The 19,542-nt window shown below is 41.0% G+C and overlaps 1 protein-coding gene across 1 annotated transcript in view; it reads left to right on the forward strand.

The window, feature by feature from the left end:
• Nucleotides 1-5,196: 5,196 nt before the first annotated feature.
• Nucleotides 5,197-19,542, forward strand: part of LOC120300097 (Fc fragment of IgG binding protein) — a 38,270-nt gene continuing 23,924 nt past the window's right edge. The window contains exons 1-7 of the mRNA XM_039325655.1: nt 5,197-5,236; nt 8,174-8,227; nt 9,938-11,164; nt 12,390-12,733; nt 15,049-15,613; nt 17,150-17,751; nt 18,113-18,680. Coding sequence (XP_039181589.1) covers nt 8,176-8,227; nt 9,938-11,164; nt 12,390-12,733; nt 15,049-15,613; nt 17,150-17,751; nt 18,113-18,680 — 3,358 coding nt within the window. The 5' untranslated portion in view covers nt 5,197-5,236; nt 8,174-8,175. The remainder of the gene's footprint in view (nt 5,237-8,173; nt 8,228-9,937; nt 11,165-12,389; nt 12,734-15,048; nt 15,614-17,149; nt 17,752-18,112; nt 18,681-19,542) is intronic.

The following is a 19,542-nucleotide window of genomic DNA, read 5'->3' on the forward strand; positions in this document are numbered from 1 at the left end:
ACCTGTTTCACTGAGCAACATGGGACAACTATTGCCTGTCCTTGGGCTCTAATAGCTGGAAGGAAAAACCATTCCAGACTAGGCCTTTTTTTATATAGTCCAGGGAAAGTACAACTTTGGGAGAGCTTCAGGAAGCCAACACAAACGAGATGGGCTTGCTGCTTCATTTTCTTGTTCCTGAACTTGAAAAGAGCAAGTGAACAGGTAGGAAGTAAAAAAAAGTGCAAAATTGTAAGTTAGGGTAGTGTCAAGCCCAAGCCCAAAGACCACACAGTGAAATCCAACTGAGTCCAATCTTTTATTTGCCTACACCTACTGGGCAAACTCTAAACTAAAGCTATAACCTTCTAACCCAGTGTTTCTCAACCTTGGCCACTTCAGTGGGCCATAGTCAGCATTGCCCACTGAAGAATTCTGGGAGTTGAAGTCTAGACACCTTGAAGTGGCCACGGTTGAGAAACATTGTTCTAATCTATGTACTAGGCATATCCTGAGAGATTCTAGGGTATGGCTACCTTGAACCTCTTCCTCCCTCTGCGAGCCCTCTTGGGACTGTTGTCCCATCTCTTAATTTGGACCTCTCTTTGACAGAGTTTACTGCATCTTTCCTGGGAAAGCTCTGTGCTACCAAAAATGTTCCTTTCACTGCTTCTCCGGGTGTACATTCCAGCACAGGCAGAAAGGTCAGGAGATCAGCACTCCAGACTGCAAAGATGTGGGTCTTGTTCTGCTCTTTTGCAGAGAACTCATAGGTAGTTAGGGATTCTGCTCCACTATTCCTTCCAGCCAAGCCTAGTGCAAAGCACAGTCAAATAGGGTCAAACGTGGTTCGTTCTTGGATGCTAGGCTCAAGGGAATATATGGACCTTCCATTAAGATACTGAAGTCAAACTCAAATTGAAGGAGATTTGACCTTTGTCTGGATGGAAAGGCACTTCATTGGGGCATCTATAACCCATAATCTCTGCCTTCCCCTTGAGAATCAGGTGTGTGTGTGTGTGTGGGGGGGGGTTTGAAGTGCAATACTTGGCATCTAGCTCACATACCATTGGCCCCATCCCGAAAAGTGTGGCTGCCAGCCAAATAAATCAATTCAAAGTACATCTTTAAAATGAAATTAATGATGTACAAATATGACTACTCTCCATAAATCTAACCACGTTTCCCTTTTGCTACAGTACAAATTACAAATTACAGGCTACCGAGGGGCTCTCTGTGGATCTTCCAAGCATCTGTTAATTATCTGCAGTTCTGGTTTTCCCTTTCGGATTTAGCCGATAAAGTTCTGTTTCATCCCACTTTTGTAGCTTTATTAGTAGCAGTATTTTCCAGGGGCCTGTAATTTCAATTTCTAAAATGTCTGCGGAGTGTTTGACAGTAGTTATTTTCCACCCTTGGAAACAGAGTCGTAGATGGCTTATAGAAATGAGGGGATGACCAGAAAGGATTAATTCAAATTACAGTTGTGCTCTTCCTTACTCGCCTAAGGATAAGGTTGACAGAGAAAACTCAGCAGAGAAATAACTAATCAGCCTGCTATAATCATAGCAGTTAAAGCTCATATACATGCAAGCATGGATTCCTAGTCTGATGGCATGGTCTGTTAAGCTAAAACCAGAAAACAGCAAGCATAAGGAAAATTCTGTTCTGATTTGAATAATTTGGATATCTCAGTGGTTTTTATTGCATTGGCTTCATGGGGGAAAGAATAGGACTATATGAACTGGAAAACAATTATACACTGAATGCTCCTTTTTTTTTTCTTTAGATTTGCAAGGCAGTTTTCATCTTCAAAAAAAAAGTGCACCCAGAAGTACATATTAGGGGGGAAAGTTTCCTTACACACTGTTGTAATATCAGATTCTTTGGAAAGTCCAACTTCCGATTTTCTCTGCTTCCTTGTGCTTTGATGTGGTATTCTAAGTAAAGATTACTTAAATTCTGTCTGGATTTGATTAAACCTGAAATCCACTTCTGTTTGAAATTCCTAGTCTAGTCAACAATGGAAGGAGAATTGCTCAGGAGTCTTAGTGTGAAAACACCCTCTAAGAGCAGTGTTTCCTAATCTTGGCCACTTGAAGATGTGTGGACTTCAACTCCCAGAATTCCCCAAGCATAGGACATGGGGAATGGTATCATTCATTCTTATACATATCTGATTTTTTTGTACATAATTTAAATTGAAGGAGGGGTGAAATCTCTAATCTGAAAATGGTTCTCTATAAATTGACTGTGCTAAGATTTGTAAATTGCAGAATGCAAAATGACACAGGATGTAAACTAAGATGTCGAAGGGGCTGGAACAGTTTTCTGATGAGGAAAAGTTGCAATATTTGGGCCTTTTTAGTTTAGAAAAGAGGTGAAGGAGAGGGGACATGATTGTGGGGTACAAAATAATGGACAAGGAGAAGTCATTTCCCTTCTCCAAACAACTAGAACCAGAGATCAGCCAATAAAATAAAACTGAATCCTCAAAGAATCTGGACAGACAAAGGAATTTTTTTTACATGATGTGTAGTTCAACTTTGGAATGAACGGTCAGAGTCCAGAATCACCTTATAGGGGAATCACCTTGTCTGAGACCCAGAATCATCTTGTAAAGAAGATGGGTGGATAGAAATTTAATAAATAAATAAATAATAAATAAAATAAAGGTGATGCAGGCTACCAGCTTGGCTGGCTTCAAACAGGGGTTGAACCAGTTTATGGAATTCATGGTGATCCATGGCTCTTAGCCTTGATGGAGGTATGTCTGCCTCTGAAGGTCATCTGCTAGGAGATTTGTTGGCTGCTGGTTGGTCATGGTGAGAACAGCTTGCTGGACTAGGGGACTGCTTATGTTTTCATGTTACCCATGTTCCTATCAAGATTCTATACAGATTACAGCAATATGTAAATAATGGATTGATGGATTGATGGGAGGAAAGGAAAGGAAAGGCTAATTGGATGATGGTCAAATGACCTCTGTGTAGCATGTGAGTTTCACATATTATGCCCATTCAGGAAGTTTAAAATATGTAGTACAAAATATGTGGTAACATTTGGGGACAATATTATGTGTGAATGCAGCCTTTATGATTTCCATTGTCTGTTAGTCTTCATAGTTCCTTCAACAGTTCCTTCTGTTTTATGGAGGCAAGGGTGCTTCTATATGGTATCATGGTTAGACTATTGAATTGTGCTAAAGTAAAACTCCTACAGTTCCAAAACTCATTGATCATGAAAGACACCCTGGTGACATAGGGCTAGTTACTTTCTTTCAGCTTAATCTTTTCCACCAATTTGACGTTGAAAGAATAAAATAAAGATGGCTTCTTCTAAGTCATCTTGAGCTCTTTAAAAGCAGAGAAATGAATGAATGAACGAATGAATGGATGATAAAGGCTGCTGAATATTTCCTCTGAACTAATCCTGCTGTGGGTTTTCTAGACTTTTTGCATCACCCCTGGGTATACATGACTGCCTTATCTTTGAAACAAAATGTAATATAAGAAGATGAGGCCAACTGATTTGAAATGGAACCCACCATCACACACTCCTTGTAAGCTGAGAAAGTGTTCTTATTGTTTTATCATCAATACCTCTATTAGCATGTTGCAGCCCAGATCTATAAAGTGGTATATAACAAAAGGCATCCAGTTCAGGAAGTTATCAAAACTGTATTTGTGATGTGTCATGGTTGAGTTCAGAGAAGCTTCATGAGACTTAATTCCTTTGCTGTACATAGTTTCAGTCAATAGAAGATTAAAAAGCCATGACGGTGAAAATCCCTTCCTATTTAATCCCCTGTGAAAGCGGGCAACAAATATTGATAGGATGGATCAGCAAACATTTAAATGCAAAGTTCTGAGAAAGGCTAAATAAAAAGAAAAAGATGCTGAGAATACTTGAAGCAGAAAATGGCCTAAAGGCTAAAGTAGAGGAAAACGATAGAGGTTAAGTAACTTTTTCTTCTGAAACTCCTCTGGAAATACTCCCATCCTAAATAATGATAGGAGATCAATGCTTAGCTGAGAACTCTGTGTTAGAGTATAAGAAACCCAAATGGCCCATTTTTTCCTAAAATAATTTTCTATTAAGGAATAGGTCAAACTCAACTTCTCCAATGTTTGGGAGATAAGACTCAACCAGACCTTAGCAACCTTTTTTTTTCTTTTAACGACCCCATAATCCCTTGCATTGGGGTGGAGTCAGGGTGACTGAATGGAGCTAAGTATTTACTGGCTGGATGCCCTTCCTGACGCCTACATGGAGCTCACAGCAGATATTTTCTCTATATACCCCAAGAGAGGAATATCTGCCACTACCTAGGATTGAACTCACAGCCTCCTGATTGTGAGGCGAGAGCTCCACCTCTAGGCCACTACGCCACTGAGACCTTAGCAAATATATTTGCTAAAAGTAAAATTCCACTTTCTTCAGCAAAACTTTCTTCCACGTAAGTGTGCTTGAAACTGCTTCAAACAAATTGCAGGCTGTAATGCAAACTGTGAAGTCACACTTCTATGAATTTTCTACTGCAATCTGCAGCTCAGCTTATGAAAACCGCAAATAAACTTTGTATTTGGAATCGAGATATAATATGAAGGAAATGCATTTAGAAATGTTTAATTTTTTTAAGAAGAAAGATAAATATGCTCAAGAATGCTAAGTGAATAATGTATATGTTGTGAATTTTTGAAATCTTAATATTTAAAGAATAAGGCAGAATTGAACGGAAAATTACAAACCAGATAAGAAATATTATCGGCCCACCTTGGGTATTTATGTAAACTCCAGTCCTATAACTTCTGTACTTCATTGATCTCAGAATTACATCAGTAAAAACATGTATCTGATTATACTATCAAAGACCTCCACAGGGAAATTCTCCAAAAAGGTTAACTTTTCTGTAAACATATCAGAGAACAAAATTAATGAAAGAGCATGGGAAATTACACCAATAAGCTGATGCAGGATGGAGATCAAAAAGAGAATGTTAAAATTCTTTTACTTCTACTAAGAAAAAACTATAGAAAATTTAGCTAGGATCTGAACCTCAATACTTGGGCTACGCCCTGATGAGGTCGTGGCAAGGAGAACTGAGTTTGTATTGACCCAAAGTCATATTTAGCCTCCCTCCTCCCAGAAGCAATAATGACTCAACCGGTCACTCCTATGTTTGAATGCATTTTAGATTCCCACCAATATATAAAGTCTGCAAAAGTGGTGTTGGGATATAGCCTCTCATCAGCAGGTAAGTGGGATACTCTCACCTCTTGTGAAACAAACATGGGAAGGTGAAGTCATTGTAGACATTGCCTAAATACAGGTAGTCCTCAACTTGCGACATTCATTTAGGGATCATTTGAAGTTACAACAGCACTGAAAAAGTGACTTGAAACAACTGTTGTAGCATCCTCATAGTCAAGTGATCAAAATTTGGGTGCTTGGCAACAGGCATGCATTTATGACGGTTGCATTGTTCTGGGGTTAGGTGATCACCATTTTGTAAGCTTCCCAGCTGGCTTTCAACAAGCAGAATCAATGGGGGAAGTTTGATTTGCTTAACGACCAGATGAGTCTCTTAATAACTGCAGTGATTCATTTAACATCTGTGGCAAAAAGATCATAACTGGGGTGCAGCTCACATTACCACTGCTTAGCCATGGAAATTTTGGGCTCAACTGTAGTGTAAGTTGAGAACTATCTGTAATGAAGGAATGGTGGCCACTAAATATGGGGAATTAGGAGGGTGAAGGTTCATTCTCTGAGCTTGTGGGTTGGTTTCTGAATGTTTCATTACCGGGCTAGGTAACATCTTCAGCAGAGTTTAGTGTCTGTGTTCTTCTGTTTATAAGGGCTTCAGATGTGGGTGTTCAAGTGAGGCTCTTGTGATGGAACAGGTGGAGAATTCTCTCTTCCTGAAGGTGGTTAAATGGCAATCAAACAGTTCTCTGTTTTTTGTTTTGTGCTGCAGCTGCCCAAAAGCCAACCCAGTTCTAGGCTGCATTAATAGAGGGATTGAATCAAAATCACTTTATAATGTCTTGGTAAGATCACGCTTGGAATATTGTTTCCAGTTTTACTTGTTATAACATAAAAAAGATGTTAAGACTCTAGAAAGAGTACAGAGGAGAGCAACAAAGATGATTAGGGGACTGGAGGCTAAAACATATAAGGAACGGTTGCTGGAATTGGGTATGTCTAGTCTAATGAAAGGAAGGACGAGGGGGGACATGATAGCAGTCTTCCAGTATCTCAGAGGCTGCCCCAAAGAAGAGGGAGTCAACCTATTCTCCAAAGCACCTGAAGACAGGTCAAGAAGCAACGGATGGAAACTAATCAAGGAGAGAAGCAACCTAGAACTAAGGAAAAACTTCCTGACAGAACAATTAACCAGTGGAATTGCTTGCCTTCAGAAGTTGTGGGTGCTCCAACACTGGAGGCTTTTAAAAAAAGACTGGACAGTCACTTGTCTGGAGTGATATAGGATCTCTTGCTTGAGCCGGGAATTGGTCTAGAAAACCTCCAAGGTCCCTTCCAACTCTGTCATTCTGTTATATCCTGAAGATTATATAATACAGCCTCTTCTTCTGCAAATACATCTTCCAAAATTCCCAAATGGATGGATTTCTATCTTATGGTAGATGGAAGATATCAAGCTGGGGAAAACACTGGAGCAGATAATTCCCTAGAAATCTGACAATAATCTGGGATACTTTTTCAAAAGAATATGCACATCAGAAGACACTCTCAAAATTTTTCTATCCCTCTGTTAATGCAGCCTAGGACTCCGTTGGTTTTTTTGGCAGCGCAGCACACTGCAAGCTCGTATTTAAGTGATTGTGCCCTAGGATTCCAAGAACCCTCTCACAATTGTTACTAATATCATAACTGCTTATGCTGTCACCTCAAAAATTACCGCTTGAGAGGCATGTTTGGAGAATCTCTAGGGCTGCATCCAAAGATTTCCAGCCCCAGGTATAAATCTAGGCCCCAAAATAGATATATCCCCTCAAATGTTAATATGAGCATTACTCAGTTGCAGCTTGAGCAATTTGCCTCTGAATAAAATAGTGAATTTGAATAAAAAAGAGGAAAAATCCTTTTAAAAAAGATAATTGAATGTTCTTATCATGGCGGGCATTATTATTATTATTTTAAAAAAGCATTTTGAGTTGTGCATGGGGGGAAATGGTTTTGATTGATTCTGGAGCAGCTCCATGAACCAATGAATTGAAGAAAATGTTGCAACCCTAATAGAAAAAAGAAATATTTTTTAAATTAGCCACAGCTGGTGTGAAACAATAATGAGCATTTTGAAGCTGTTCCACTCATGTTAAAATGGGTTGCTTCATTTAATCAATCTTTTCATCAAAATAAATGAGAAAAACCAAAGTTTCTCTTCCCCCTGAGTGTGCGTGTGCGCGCGCGTGCGCAAACACGCACACACACACACACAAATCCTAAAACCATTTCAAGGGATTGGGAGCATCAGAAAAAGAATTGGAGGTTAAGGTCCAGCCCATTCCGGTTTTTGCTAACCCTAATCAGAAATACATCCCATTGAATTGAATGGGATTTATTTGCTGGAAAAGCTGCAAAAATCAAGCCGAAAAATTTTGTGTGTGTGTGTATGTGTGTGTGTGTGTGTGTATGTGTGTGTGTGAGAGAGAGAGAGAGAGAGAGACCAAGTTTTCAAATCGCTTTTTGAGTACCATATCAATTTTACATTGCTTTGTATCACTGTTTTTTATGACTTCTAAATTTATTGTGTCTTTTTATAGTTTCAGGATTTCAGAATAACAGGCATGGAGAGGTGGGGAGGAATCCTGTTTTTATGGGCATTGTAGTACAAATGGCTTTTTTTTCTTTCTTTCTATAGTTTAGACTTGTTTAGATTTTTTTTATCCCACCATTATTATTTTTATAAATAACTCAAGGAGGTGAACATGCTAAATATTCCTTCTTCCTCCTGGGTGACTTTGGGCTAGTAGTCATTCTCTTTCAGCCCGACCCACCTCACAGGGTTGAGACTGTGGGAGGAGGAGGAAAAAGTGTTAGATATGTTCACCTCCTTCAGCTATTAATAAAAATAATAAAGGTGAGACAAAAATAAAGTACATATTGAATTGTTACTCTCACCCAGTTCCTCGTCCTTAATTACCATTTTCCATTCTCTTTTTCACAGCCATGGGGACTTATAGGCTGCTGCCACTAGCCATAGGACTGGCCGTGCTCACAGGTGAGTAGGAAATAATCTCGAAACAGCCTATACACCCCCTGGATTCATGAATCCAATGAATAAATTGCAAATTGAATTTAGGTAAAACTCCAGAGCAGATTCACATTACAGAGTCAGGAAAGAAAATAGCTCTGGGATTTGAGTTGCAGTAAGCGCCAAGACATTAAACTATCCTGGTTGGTATGCTTTGAAGAAATATGAACTCTGGGAAACCAGGAATTCTGTGAAATACTTTAATCTGGAGATGAATTATTATGCATTGAAAACATTCACAGCTGAACCTTCTCCTCGGTGTGTTTGCTAAATATTTTAAGGAGGTAATCAGTTTAAATTGTTCTAATGTGGATCGCTCATAAATGTATCAAGAGTGCCTGTTGATTTGTAGAAATAAAGACTGAGGTCGCTGAGTCAACCCTGCGTTGTGCAAAAGATTGGAATTGAAGCACCCCAAACAGATGGCGGTTTGGCCTCTGTACGAATGCATCTGTTAGAGAGAAGCCCATCAAATCTTCTTAGTAATTAATTCCTCTGTAAAACCACTCAGGAATGTTACTTTAGGCATTCAACAGAAATCTGTCTTTCAGTAGCTTAGACATATTATTCTGTATCCAATTTCCTGAGCTGATAGCAAACACACCTTAAACGGCTTCTCTGTCATGTTCATGTGAAAAGATCACCGTGGAACAGAAATGATTACTCTTTTCCCAGAATTACTTAGTTTAGAGAGATTTACGAAATGGATATGTGTCCTTTTGCACACAAAATCCTCTAGGCTGTTCACCTGCAGATGTCAATTATAAGAAGAGGCTAAAAGATGAGACATAACAACATTTACAAAATGTTTAAGCTGCCCAGAGTCAGTGACATATCAATTTAACTATTATTATTATTAGAAACCCATATTAAGAACTAGTTAAAACAGCAATCTGAGGACTATTTATCCAGTTTTGGAACTAGTGGCCACATAACAGCTTGAAAACACCAATTTTAAGTCAGGAATGTCGAATCTGTTTTGACTCATGAGGATATCAAACAGGATTGCATTTCAGAAGGTACACATGTTCTGGCTGAAGAAATGGATGAAAATAGAACAAAATCTCACTTGATTAAATTTGAGTTAAATGTAGCTGCAGTAATTGTTCCTCGTGTTCTGTCATATCAATATTATAAATCTGTGATAGCTTTTGGGGTGATGGGACTAATTTACACCCCAGGTAGTGGGAAGTCTACCGTAGGCCAAGGGTGTCCAACCTTGGCAACTTTAAGTATTGAGGACTTTAATTCCCGGAATATTCCAACCAGCCATAGCTGGCTGGGGAATTCTGGGAGTTGAAGTCCACCAGTTGCCAAAATTGGATATCCCTGTAGTAGGCCATTTTGTCATTCTCTAGGATTTTACAAAGTCCGTATTCAGAGACTAAACTCAACCGGGTTACTGAATTACCTCATGTTGGAGGTTTGTATGGAACCTTGAACCATCAGAAAACTAAATGGGGTGGGTTCACATAACAAAGTCTGCCCCTCCCTGCAGTTACAATGGTTAGCGTTAAACAAACTTAGAAATTGTGTAAAGGGAGGGTTTTTACCTGATAACGGTTAAGCATGTGGTATGAGCCCATTCAATGAAAGGACATTTCAGGTTATGCAAACCTTCATATGTGTTGCTTTGTTTCCTGGCCCTCATTTTTCTATATTTTCCCTTCCTTGTAGGTCTCCATGCTGTAGTGCCTATCGGCCAGGAATTCATCACAGCCTTCATGCAAAATTACCAGTTAGACTATTCAGAGGCTGAATTTCAGCTTATCATCACTGGAGAGTTTCCCCTCACTACTGTTAACGTCTTAGTCTATAAATCCACCTTCCAGAAAGAGTTCTCTCTTCCCCCAGGAGAGACTGTGGTAGTGAAGCTCCCTACTTATGTAGAGATGGTTGGCACCATTAAATCCTGCCACACTGTCTTGGTGACAGCCAATCAAAATATCTCTGTCATGGCCTTGAGCTCAAAGAAAAATTCCGTTGACACCACAGTTGTCTATTCTATCCAGAATCTAGGAATGGTGTATTATGTTCTCACACCTTTGGGAGACGTCTCCAAAACGTACAGAGAGTTCTCTGTCATTGCATGGCATAAGAGCACTGATGTGGAGATCCATCTCAAGGGAAGTGTGAGATTCCAAGACCTCATTTATTCTGCAGGCAGCAAGCTGCATGTTACCCTTCTACCCTATGAAGCCATCCAGCTTCAGAGCTACCAAGATCTCTCGGGCACGCTTGTCAGAGCAACACACCCAGTAGCAGTGCTAAGTGGGCACAGCTGTGCCCAAATGCACACCGACTGTAGTCATGTGGTAGAACAATTGCTACCGGTGCAAAGCTGGGGCCGTTCCTTCTTCATCCTTCCTCTTTCCTTCCAAACTCAGTATGATATTGCATATATAATAACCTCCCAGACAACCAGAGTCACCCATGTCTCTGGTAGCACCCATAAAAGTTATGACCTCAAGTCTGGACAGCTACTTCAGCTGAAAGTCACACAAACAAGCCCCATCTTCATCACTGCCAACTTTGGCATCCAGGTCTTTTTTTTCTGCACTGGTGGTATCCATTCAGGCCTCACCTTTCACCCCTTCTTTCTGACCATCCCTGATGTTCTCAGCTACTGCACATCCTACTCTTTTGAGAGTCAGACGGGGTTTGAGAATTATGCTCTCATCGTTGCTAAGACAGCTGTTGCTGGTGGGTTCACCATGGATGGGGATGCCTTGGGAGGTATCTCCTGGAAAGAGATTACAGGAACAGAATATTCATGGAGTGAATACACACTTGGGAAGAAAGAATGTATCCATTCCATAGAACATCCAAACAGCCCCTTTAGCCTGCTAAGTGTGGGCATTGCTAAGAGGAGTAGCTACGGAGCAGTAGGAGTCTGCCAAAAGGGTGAGTACTGGAAATATTAAGTTAAGAGAACAGGAGGCTGGATAACACTTGCAAAGCAAAATACCATGGCCTGTTTTAGCTGTGGGCATCCATTCATTGATAAAAATGATGGGCAGATGGATCCCACAGAGGGCAAGCTGGTGGCAACACTGGCTTTAGGTTAAAATCAAATTATTATTGACTTATGATTTGGAAATTTAATGCAGGTAGTCCTTGACTTATGACCACAATTGGAACCAGAATTTCTATACCATAGAATACTTATAGTAGGTAAGAGTTTGGGGGTCCTAAAGGAAAAGGCAGGATGAATTATTATTATTACTATTACTATTATTATTACTATTATTATTATTACTATTATTATTATTATTTGTCGCACAATCAGCCAGATGTTCAGATTGGGTATGCATTTTTATCTACTTATCGAGTCCTTTCCAAGGAGCTGGGATAGGCAGGTCTGCATGTTTGATGGTGTTATAGATATCGTCACAGGATGGAAGATGATGATGATGATGATGATGAAGAAGAAGAAGAAGAAGAAGAAGAAGAAGAAGAAGAAGAAGAAGAAGAAGAAGAAGAAGAAGAAGAAGAAGAAGAAGAAGAAGAAGAATTTATTTGCCACCTACTCTAGGCAGCTCACAACCATTAAAAAAATGAAGAAATTAAAAGAAAAAAATCAATATGATTATAAAAAATAAAGATGGACGAGTGGGGAGCAGAGAAAGAGGGTGGGGGGAGGTGGTTTCTGCTATCAATCTAGCAGCCACGTCCAGAGTTGAACTCCTCCATTGGGTTCTCAGGCCAAGCTGCAGAGCTTGGTCTTTAGGCTCCTATGGAATGACAAGATGTTGAGGGGCAGATCTTATCTTGGAGGGCAGGATGTTCCAAAGGGTGGGTGCTGCAGCAGAGAAGGATCTCTTCTCTTCCTCTGGATCCCAACAATCAGAGTTCTTTGGCCAACGGAATCTGCAGTAGGCCTTCTCTGCCAGCCTGAGTAGAATGGGCTGGTCTTAGTGCAGGGGTAGGCAACCTTAGCTCTTTTATGACTCATGGACCAACTCCCAGAATTCCTGAGCCAACATGCTGGCTCAGGAATTCTGGGAGTTGAAGTCCATGAGTCATAAAAAGAGCCAAGGTTGCCTACCCCTGTCTTAGTGGGACAAAACAGTTCACCAGATAGCCTGGATCTATGCTGCTAAATAACATGCTGCCTTTTGTTACCCAGAAGCTCAGCCTGTTCCCACAAGTCCTCCTGTACAGTGTCGGAAGAAGGAAACCAGCAAAATACAAAATGGCCGGAAGGTGTGTGTGCCTCAATCTTCTGCCACTTGCTGGGCTCGGGGTGACCCCCATTACCAGACGTTTGACATGAGGAAATATGACTTCATGGGCACCTGCACCTATACCGTAGCCAAGACCTGTGGACCAGACACAACTCTCCCGGTCTTTCATGTCACCATCAAAAATGAGAATCGGGGCGTGAAGAGTGTGTCCTACGTTGGACTGGTGATGATCCAGGTCTACAGATATGACATAGTGATAGCCAGGAAGGAACATGGGTTTGTGAGGGTAAGAACAACTATATTTCTTCTGCTTCAATATACATGCAAGTGTCCAGATCATACTGTAAGACCTTCGATGTTATCAAGGCAAATGCACCATACCCAGCTTTCAGTTGGGGACAGCTCCTTTTTACAACCTAATGCAGAGGTCCCCAACCTTGGCTACTTTATGACTTGTGGACTTCAACTTCCAGAATTCCTCAGCCAGCCATGCTGGCTGAGGAATTCTGGGAGTTGAAGTCCACGTCATAAAGTGGCCAAGGTTGGAGACTCCTGACCTAATGCAGTGTTTCTCAACCTGGAGAACTTTAAGATTGTAGAGCTTCAACTCCCAGAATTCGTTGCCAAGGTTGAGAAACATGGACCTAAGGCCCACCTTCCAGACATGTGGACCATGTCTCAAAATTCTCAACAATGTTCAGGTTAGCTGAGGAGTCCTAGAAACTGAAGTTCACACAAATGGCAGATATCCAGGTTGGGGAAGGAGAGTTAGTCGGGCAGCAAAAATGGGAAATGTCTCGAGCTGCTATTATATGTGTTGGTAAATTGTAATTTGGTTTATACTCTGCCTGTGATTAAATAGCACATCCCCTCTCTGTCCTACAAGTTGTTTAAATTTACCTCTTGGTTCTCACAAGGTATGCAGGGAGCCAATATGCATTTTGAATAAAAAAAATTCACCCTCTTTCGAGAAGCAGATCTAATTTTTACAGATAGTCCTCGACTTACAACAGTTCATTCAGTGACAGTTCGAAGTTACAACAGTGCTAAAAAATGACTTATGACCTTTTTCACACTTAAAACTGTTGCCACATCTCCATGGTCATGTGATCAAAATTTAGACGCTTGGCAACTGGCATGCACTGATGATGGTTGCAGTGCAGACCCTTGGCAACGTTCATATTTATAATGGTTTCAGTGCCTTGGGGTCATGTGATCCCCTTTTGCGACCTTCTGACAAGCAAAGTCAATGGGGAAGCCAGATTCACTTATCAACCATGTTACTAATTTAACCTCTGCAGAGATTCACTTAACAACTGTGGTAAGAAAGGTTGTAAAATGGGGCAGAATTCATTTAACTATGTCTCACTTAGCAACAGAAATGGGTTCAATCGTGGTCATACGTCAAGGACTACCTGGTTTTCTACTACTTTTAACTTTGAATATTCAACATATTTACAGGAGACTTGAATTCACAAAAAAGTCAAATCCGATTTTTCAAGAAATAGTGTTTTCCAAGACTCAACCCTTTCTTGATTTTGGCACTCCCACCAAGATTTTTTTTTTGTCTTCAGCAAATATTTTAAATCCTAAACTAAAGTTGATTATAATACAATGCCATAAACAATGTAGACACGTGATCCCATTCTCCCCCAAAACATGGAAACTGGTTGAGTAGGTAAATACTGTACATAATATTTCAAATGTGATCATTCAATTTGTAATACGGTTGTTATAATGAATGTTTTTACTACTATAATAGTGATAGGGATGAAATATCACAAGTAGAGCATACGATTCCTTGCCAAAGAACCCAAGTATAATTCTTACAATTTCTAGTTAGAAGAAGAAGCATCTATGTGGTTCACAGAAGGAGAGATAATACGATAGAGCATTAAAGAGCTATATTTTTTCCTGTAATTTCCTTTTCATATGAAATTCTGCCGGGAGCAATGAAATGACATGACTGAAAGCATCACTTTTTCCAAAAGTATGTGCACGTAGAAACTAACTGCTCTAAATGAAGGCTAGATTAGAACATTGATCCCTGAGGTGCTAGTTTTCTATGGGTAAGAATTGGAGCCTTTAAAAAAGGAAAATCTAAAGAGATCAGATTTGCACTTCTTCCCATCTGCATTCTGAGATAGTAAAGTCCTGTGTGAATTGGACATGCTTCTCTTTCTTGAATAACTCAAGTCCTGTTTTAGGCATGAAAGTTGGCTGGGTGGCTTCGGGCCAATCACCAATAGACTGTGAGTTCTAATCCTGCCTTAAGCATGAAAGCTGGCTGGCTGACTTTGGGCCAGTCTCTCTCTCTCTCTCTCTCTCTCTCCCTCCCTCCCTCCCTCCCTCCCTAACTCACTCACAGGGTTATTGTGGGGAAAATAGGAATATTATGTGTGTTTGCTGCTTTGAGTTAGTTGGAAGGAAGGAAGGATGGAAGGAAAGATGGAAGGAAGGAAGGAATTTCTTATGTATATTGCATAAATGAGTGGTTTTCTAATTGTGGATGGTTCTGCCTTTCAACAGTGGTTCAACCTTTGAGTTGCATCCATATTCAAATTATATTGTGATGTATTTTTAACACATTCATTGCACCAGGTGAATAATCAGCGCTTCCGATTGCCTGTCTCCCTGATCAAAGATAAATTATGGCTCTTCCAAAGTGGGACCTCTGCCATACTTGAGACGGACTTTTCACTGAAGGTGATTTATGACTGGAACAGCAACTTTGCAGTGAATGTTTCCAGCAGTTTCTTTGAGAATGTTTGTGGCCTGTGTGGTAATTATAATGGAAAACCTGATGATGACCTCAGGACCCCCAGTGGGTCCTTGGCTCCAGGTCCTGGGGAATTTGGGCAGAGTTGGAAAGTGGAGGATGGAGACCCATTGTGCTGGAGTGAGTGCCACGGAGAATGTAAGAAGGTCACCAGGGAAAAACTCATTAAATACAGAACGTCTTGTGGCTGGATCAGTAAAAAAGGTGGCCCATTCAGCAAGTGCCATTCTTTGGTTGAGCCTGACATCTTTGTGGAAAATTGTGCCTATGACCTCTCTGTCTATGAAGGCCACAGAGAGGCTTTGTGCCAAGCACTGAAGAGCTACGTGGATGCCTGCCAACAAGAAGGTGGAGTTGTGTTAGACTGGAGGAACCTCATTGGGTGCCGTGAGTAGAAACTCCTTGCTTATGGTAGCTTTCCTCTAGATCAGGGCTGGGCAACTATGGGAACTTTACGACCTAGAGCACAGCTGGCTCAGGAATTCTGGAAGTTGAAATTCACATCTCATAAAGTTGCCATATTGTTGGATCTTACTCTAGAGCAGGGGTCTTCAAACTTGGCCCTTTTATGACTTGTGGACTTCAACTCCCAGAATTCCTTAGCCAGTGTGCCTGGCTGAGGAATTTTGGGAGTTGAAATCCACAAGCCATAAAAGGGCCAAGTTTGAAGACCCCTGCTCTAGATCATCTTACTCTAGATGGGAACTATAGTTATTGTAAAAGGCTTGGAAGAATCTGTGTCGGAGTCAAGAGAAGAATCAGCCTGGAGTCATTACATTCCCACAAGCGATCTATTTCCAACCCCTCATAAATTCCATTAAGCCTTATTTAGCACCAATTTAGTGTTGATCTGTTAGTTGACTAGACTCTTGAATAGAGATATGAGCAATAAATCAGCTTAACTAGAACTTGTCATGTGGTCCTGATTCTTCATGCCTGGCAGTAGTCCAGAATACCTGAAAGAAGCCCTGGTTGAGAAAAACTGACTTGAAACTTTGTCCTACAGTGAGATAAATATAATATTAAAACATCTTAACAGTGGCTTAAGAAGCCCAGCCTTTCATCCTCTTGTGGGGTGGCTAATTGCAGGCCAACCTTAATTAATTTCTCCCCATACTAGCCCATTCATTTCCATAGCTTTTTGAAAAGGCTACCCAAATTCACTCGAGGCAAATTTATCAGTAGGTATCAGAAATGAGAAATAATGGAACATTCATGGTCAATGACTCTCATACCTTGGAGAATTAAGGAAAAGAGAGAGAGAGAGAGATTGCCCTTTTGCCTAATTTTTATCTTTTGAACTCAGCACACATCCATCATTGTCATGCTGAGACCTCAGCAGTTATCTAGTGTAGTGTGTGAATTCTTTAGCATATGCCACACTTTTTTTTTTAACTCACCCTTTGATTTTGCAGCAAAGTTCATGGGAAACGAGAGTCATAGAAATTATTATCCAGCTAAGAAGATTTGATCTGGGAAATGGGCAGACTCCCTCCCATGACAGTTAGTTTATGAAATCACACAATGGGCGCACACTGTCAAAATTCTAAGTCTGCTTACAGCTCAGAAAAGTTAGGAATCTGTGTCCTAGAGTAGTGATCCCCAATCTTTCTAGCTTTGTGTATGGGCAAGGGGGAGGGAGAAGGAATGGTTATGCATGAGCAGTGGGTGTGCATGCACTGTCTTGCTGCTCACGCAAGTGGCGCTGCGTGCATGCTCATCCTCCACTCCTGCGGCCCAGTTCCAAACATATTGCAGGCTGGTAATGGGCCACGGCCTGGGGGTTGGATGCCCCTGTCCTAGAGAATTTGGTTAAATTGAAGCTTTTTGGCATGTGGGTATTCCAAAAAAATGAAACCTGTCAAAAAAGTAACGTATAAAAAAATGATTTTTTACAATTTTTCCTCTCCTCCTTTTGCATAGCTTTATCCTGCCCCGAGAACAGCATCTATAATATTTGTGGGTCAGACTGTCCTGCCACTTGCAGTAATGAAGCTCTTCCATCCACCTGTTCTTCTTCACAATGTGTGGAATCCTGCCAGTGTAAGGATGATTTTGTGATGGATGCTGGGAAGTGCATCCCACGGGCTGACTGTGGCTGCTTCTTTGAGGGTCGCCTCTTGGCTCCCAATGAAGAGTTCTGGGGAGACACTGCATGCACAAAACGCTGCATCTGTGACCCACAGACCAAGGAGGTGACATGCCAGCCCACCAAGTGTAGCCAGGAAAAGCAATGTCAGGTGAAGAACGGCATCCAGGACTGCTATCCGGTGAGGTACGGGACCTGTTCTGCCATCGGCCACTCCCATTATCATGGCTTTGATGGCCACAGTTTTAACTTCCAGGGCACCTGTCTCTACACATTTGCCAAGCTGAGTCAGAAGAGGCCAGGTTTGGTGGATTTCAACATTTTGGTCCAGAACTCACATCACGGGGGCTGGTCTGGGACCCCTAAAAGGGTGGTCAAGATTGAAATTTACAACCTGGAGATAACTTTCAGCTGGGCATATCTGGGCAGAATTATGGTGAGTTGAATTTTAGGGCTTTCTTTTTTATATAATAATTTTATTAAAAATGACAGTTGAAAAAATTATAAATTAAGAAAAATATAAAAGGGAAAACAAAAAAGGGCCTAAAAGAAAGTTAAATAGAAAAAGGAAAAAGAAATACATAAAGATATAGGAAATAAGTACATACATGGACTACTCAAATTTTTAAAAAGGGGGTTTTCATTTAAGTCAACTTTTAAAAACAAATTTAGACACTTATTTGTTAGGCACCTGAAAGGAAAAAAAACTTGTCCATTTCAACAGCTGTGATTGACTTAGAGCCAAATTTCTGGCAGGTCGTTCTTCATTGTTCCTTTTCCTATGTCTCTGCTTCCAGATTAATGGCCAGCTCACCAATCTGCCCTACAAGGTGGGCCCAGATCACATTATCATCTACCAAAAGGGTTGGGACACTGTGTTCCAGGCAGATTTTGGCCTCATGGTCACCTTCAGCTGGCACAGTCATCTTACAGTCACTTTGCCAACCACTTACCAAGGTACCCTGAGTGGACTCTGTGGCAACTTCAATGGAGATAAACAAGATGACACAACATTGATTAGTGATGGGCAAGTCACCAAACTGACAGTTTTGGGGCAACTCTGGAAGGTGGCCAAGTTCCCTGGCTGTGGAGAAGTCAGCACAAAAGTATGTCCAGACTTGCAGAGAGTGGCCCAGCAACAACGAAGCATTAGCACCAAATGTGGACTCCTGGTGGACAAGCAAGGTCCATTTAGGGAATGCCATGGCAAAATCAATCCAGAGATGTTTTTCCTTGACTGTGTGTATGACTACTGCACATCCAACAGTCAAACATCTGTATTGAGCTACATCATTGCTGCTTATGCATCTGCCTGCCAAGCTGTGAAAGTGACCATTTATACCTGGAGGATCCTTATAGTATGGAGTAAGTAAGATTCCATGGGGGTCACTCATCAAGAGATTTATTCCTTTGCTTGGCAAGTAGCCTCACAGAATACCTTTGCTCCGTTTTCCTCTCCACTCACTAGGTGCAGGGATTGGGATACCTTACATCAGAGGTCTTCAAACTTGGCCCTTTTATGACTTGTGGACTTCAGCTCCCAGAATTCCTCAGCCAGGCACTCTGGCTGAGGAATTCTGGGAGTTGAAGTCCACAAGTCATAAAAGGGCCAAGTTTGAAGACCCCTGCCTTACATCTTCCTCATTTGATTGCTCCAGCAGTCCAGGTGGTGCCTGGTTTCGATCAGTTTCTTGTGACTCTTAGTTTGGTGTCTCTTGAGACTGACTTTCTACAGGTTCAGCTGGAACAACCAATTTAGATTTGGATTCAGAATCTGAATCCAGAGCTTGGGCCAAGATGGCCACTGATTTCGATCAATCAAAAATATATAGAATTTATTGGTTTGGGATGGGAGAAATTGGATTTAGCTGATTGGTAGGCCACTTCAATGAAATTCTGTAGTGGGAGAAGACATTGCCTTGGGATTATTTTTGGCAGGCTATTAAAGCAATTCTCGGACATGGTGGGAGAAATACAGTGGTCCCTCTCCATGTATGTCACAACTATATAGAGGGACAGGGGGTTAAACAAAAATCTCAATTTTTTCTCAGGAGAAAGTCTCCTGAGAATTTTCAACTCATTGATTAGTTAAGCAGCGTCAAATTGTGGTCAACTCTTAGCAACCACACAAATAGATTTTTTCCATGATACTTTAACTCATTGGTTTCCCACTATTTAATATTTGAAATGTTGGTGTTATAATGAAAGCACCATTTCAGTGTCTCCC

The sequence above is a fragment of the Crotalus tigris genome, unplaced genomic scaffold, assembly GCF_016545835.1.
Source record: "Crotalus tigris isolate CLP2741 ecotype Arizona unplaced genomic scaffold, ASM1654583v1 scf7180000024338.4412243, whole genome shotgun sequence".
In the NCBI taxonomy this organism is placed as follows: Eukaryota; Metazoa; Chordata; class Lepidosauria; order Squamata; family Viperidae; genus Crotalus; species Crotalus tigris.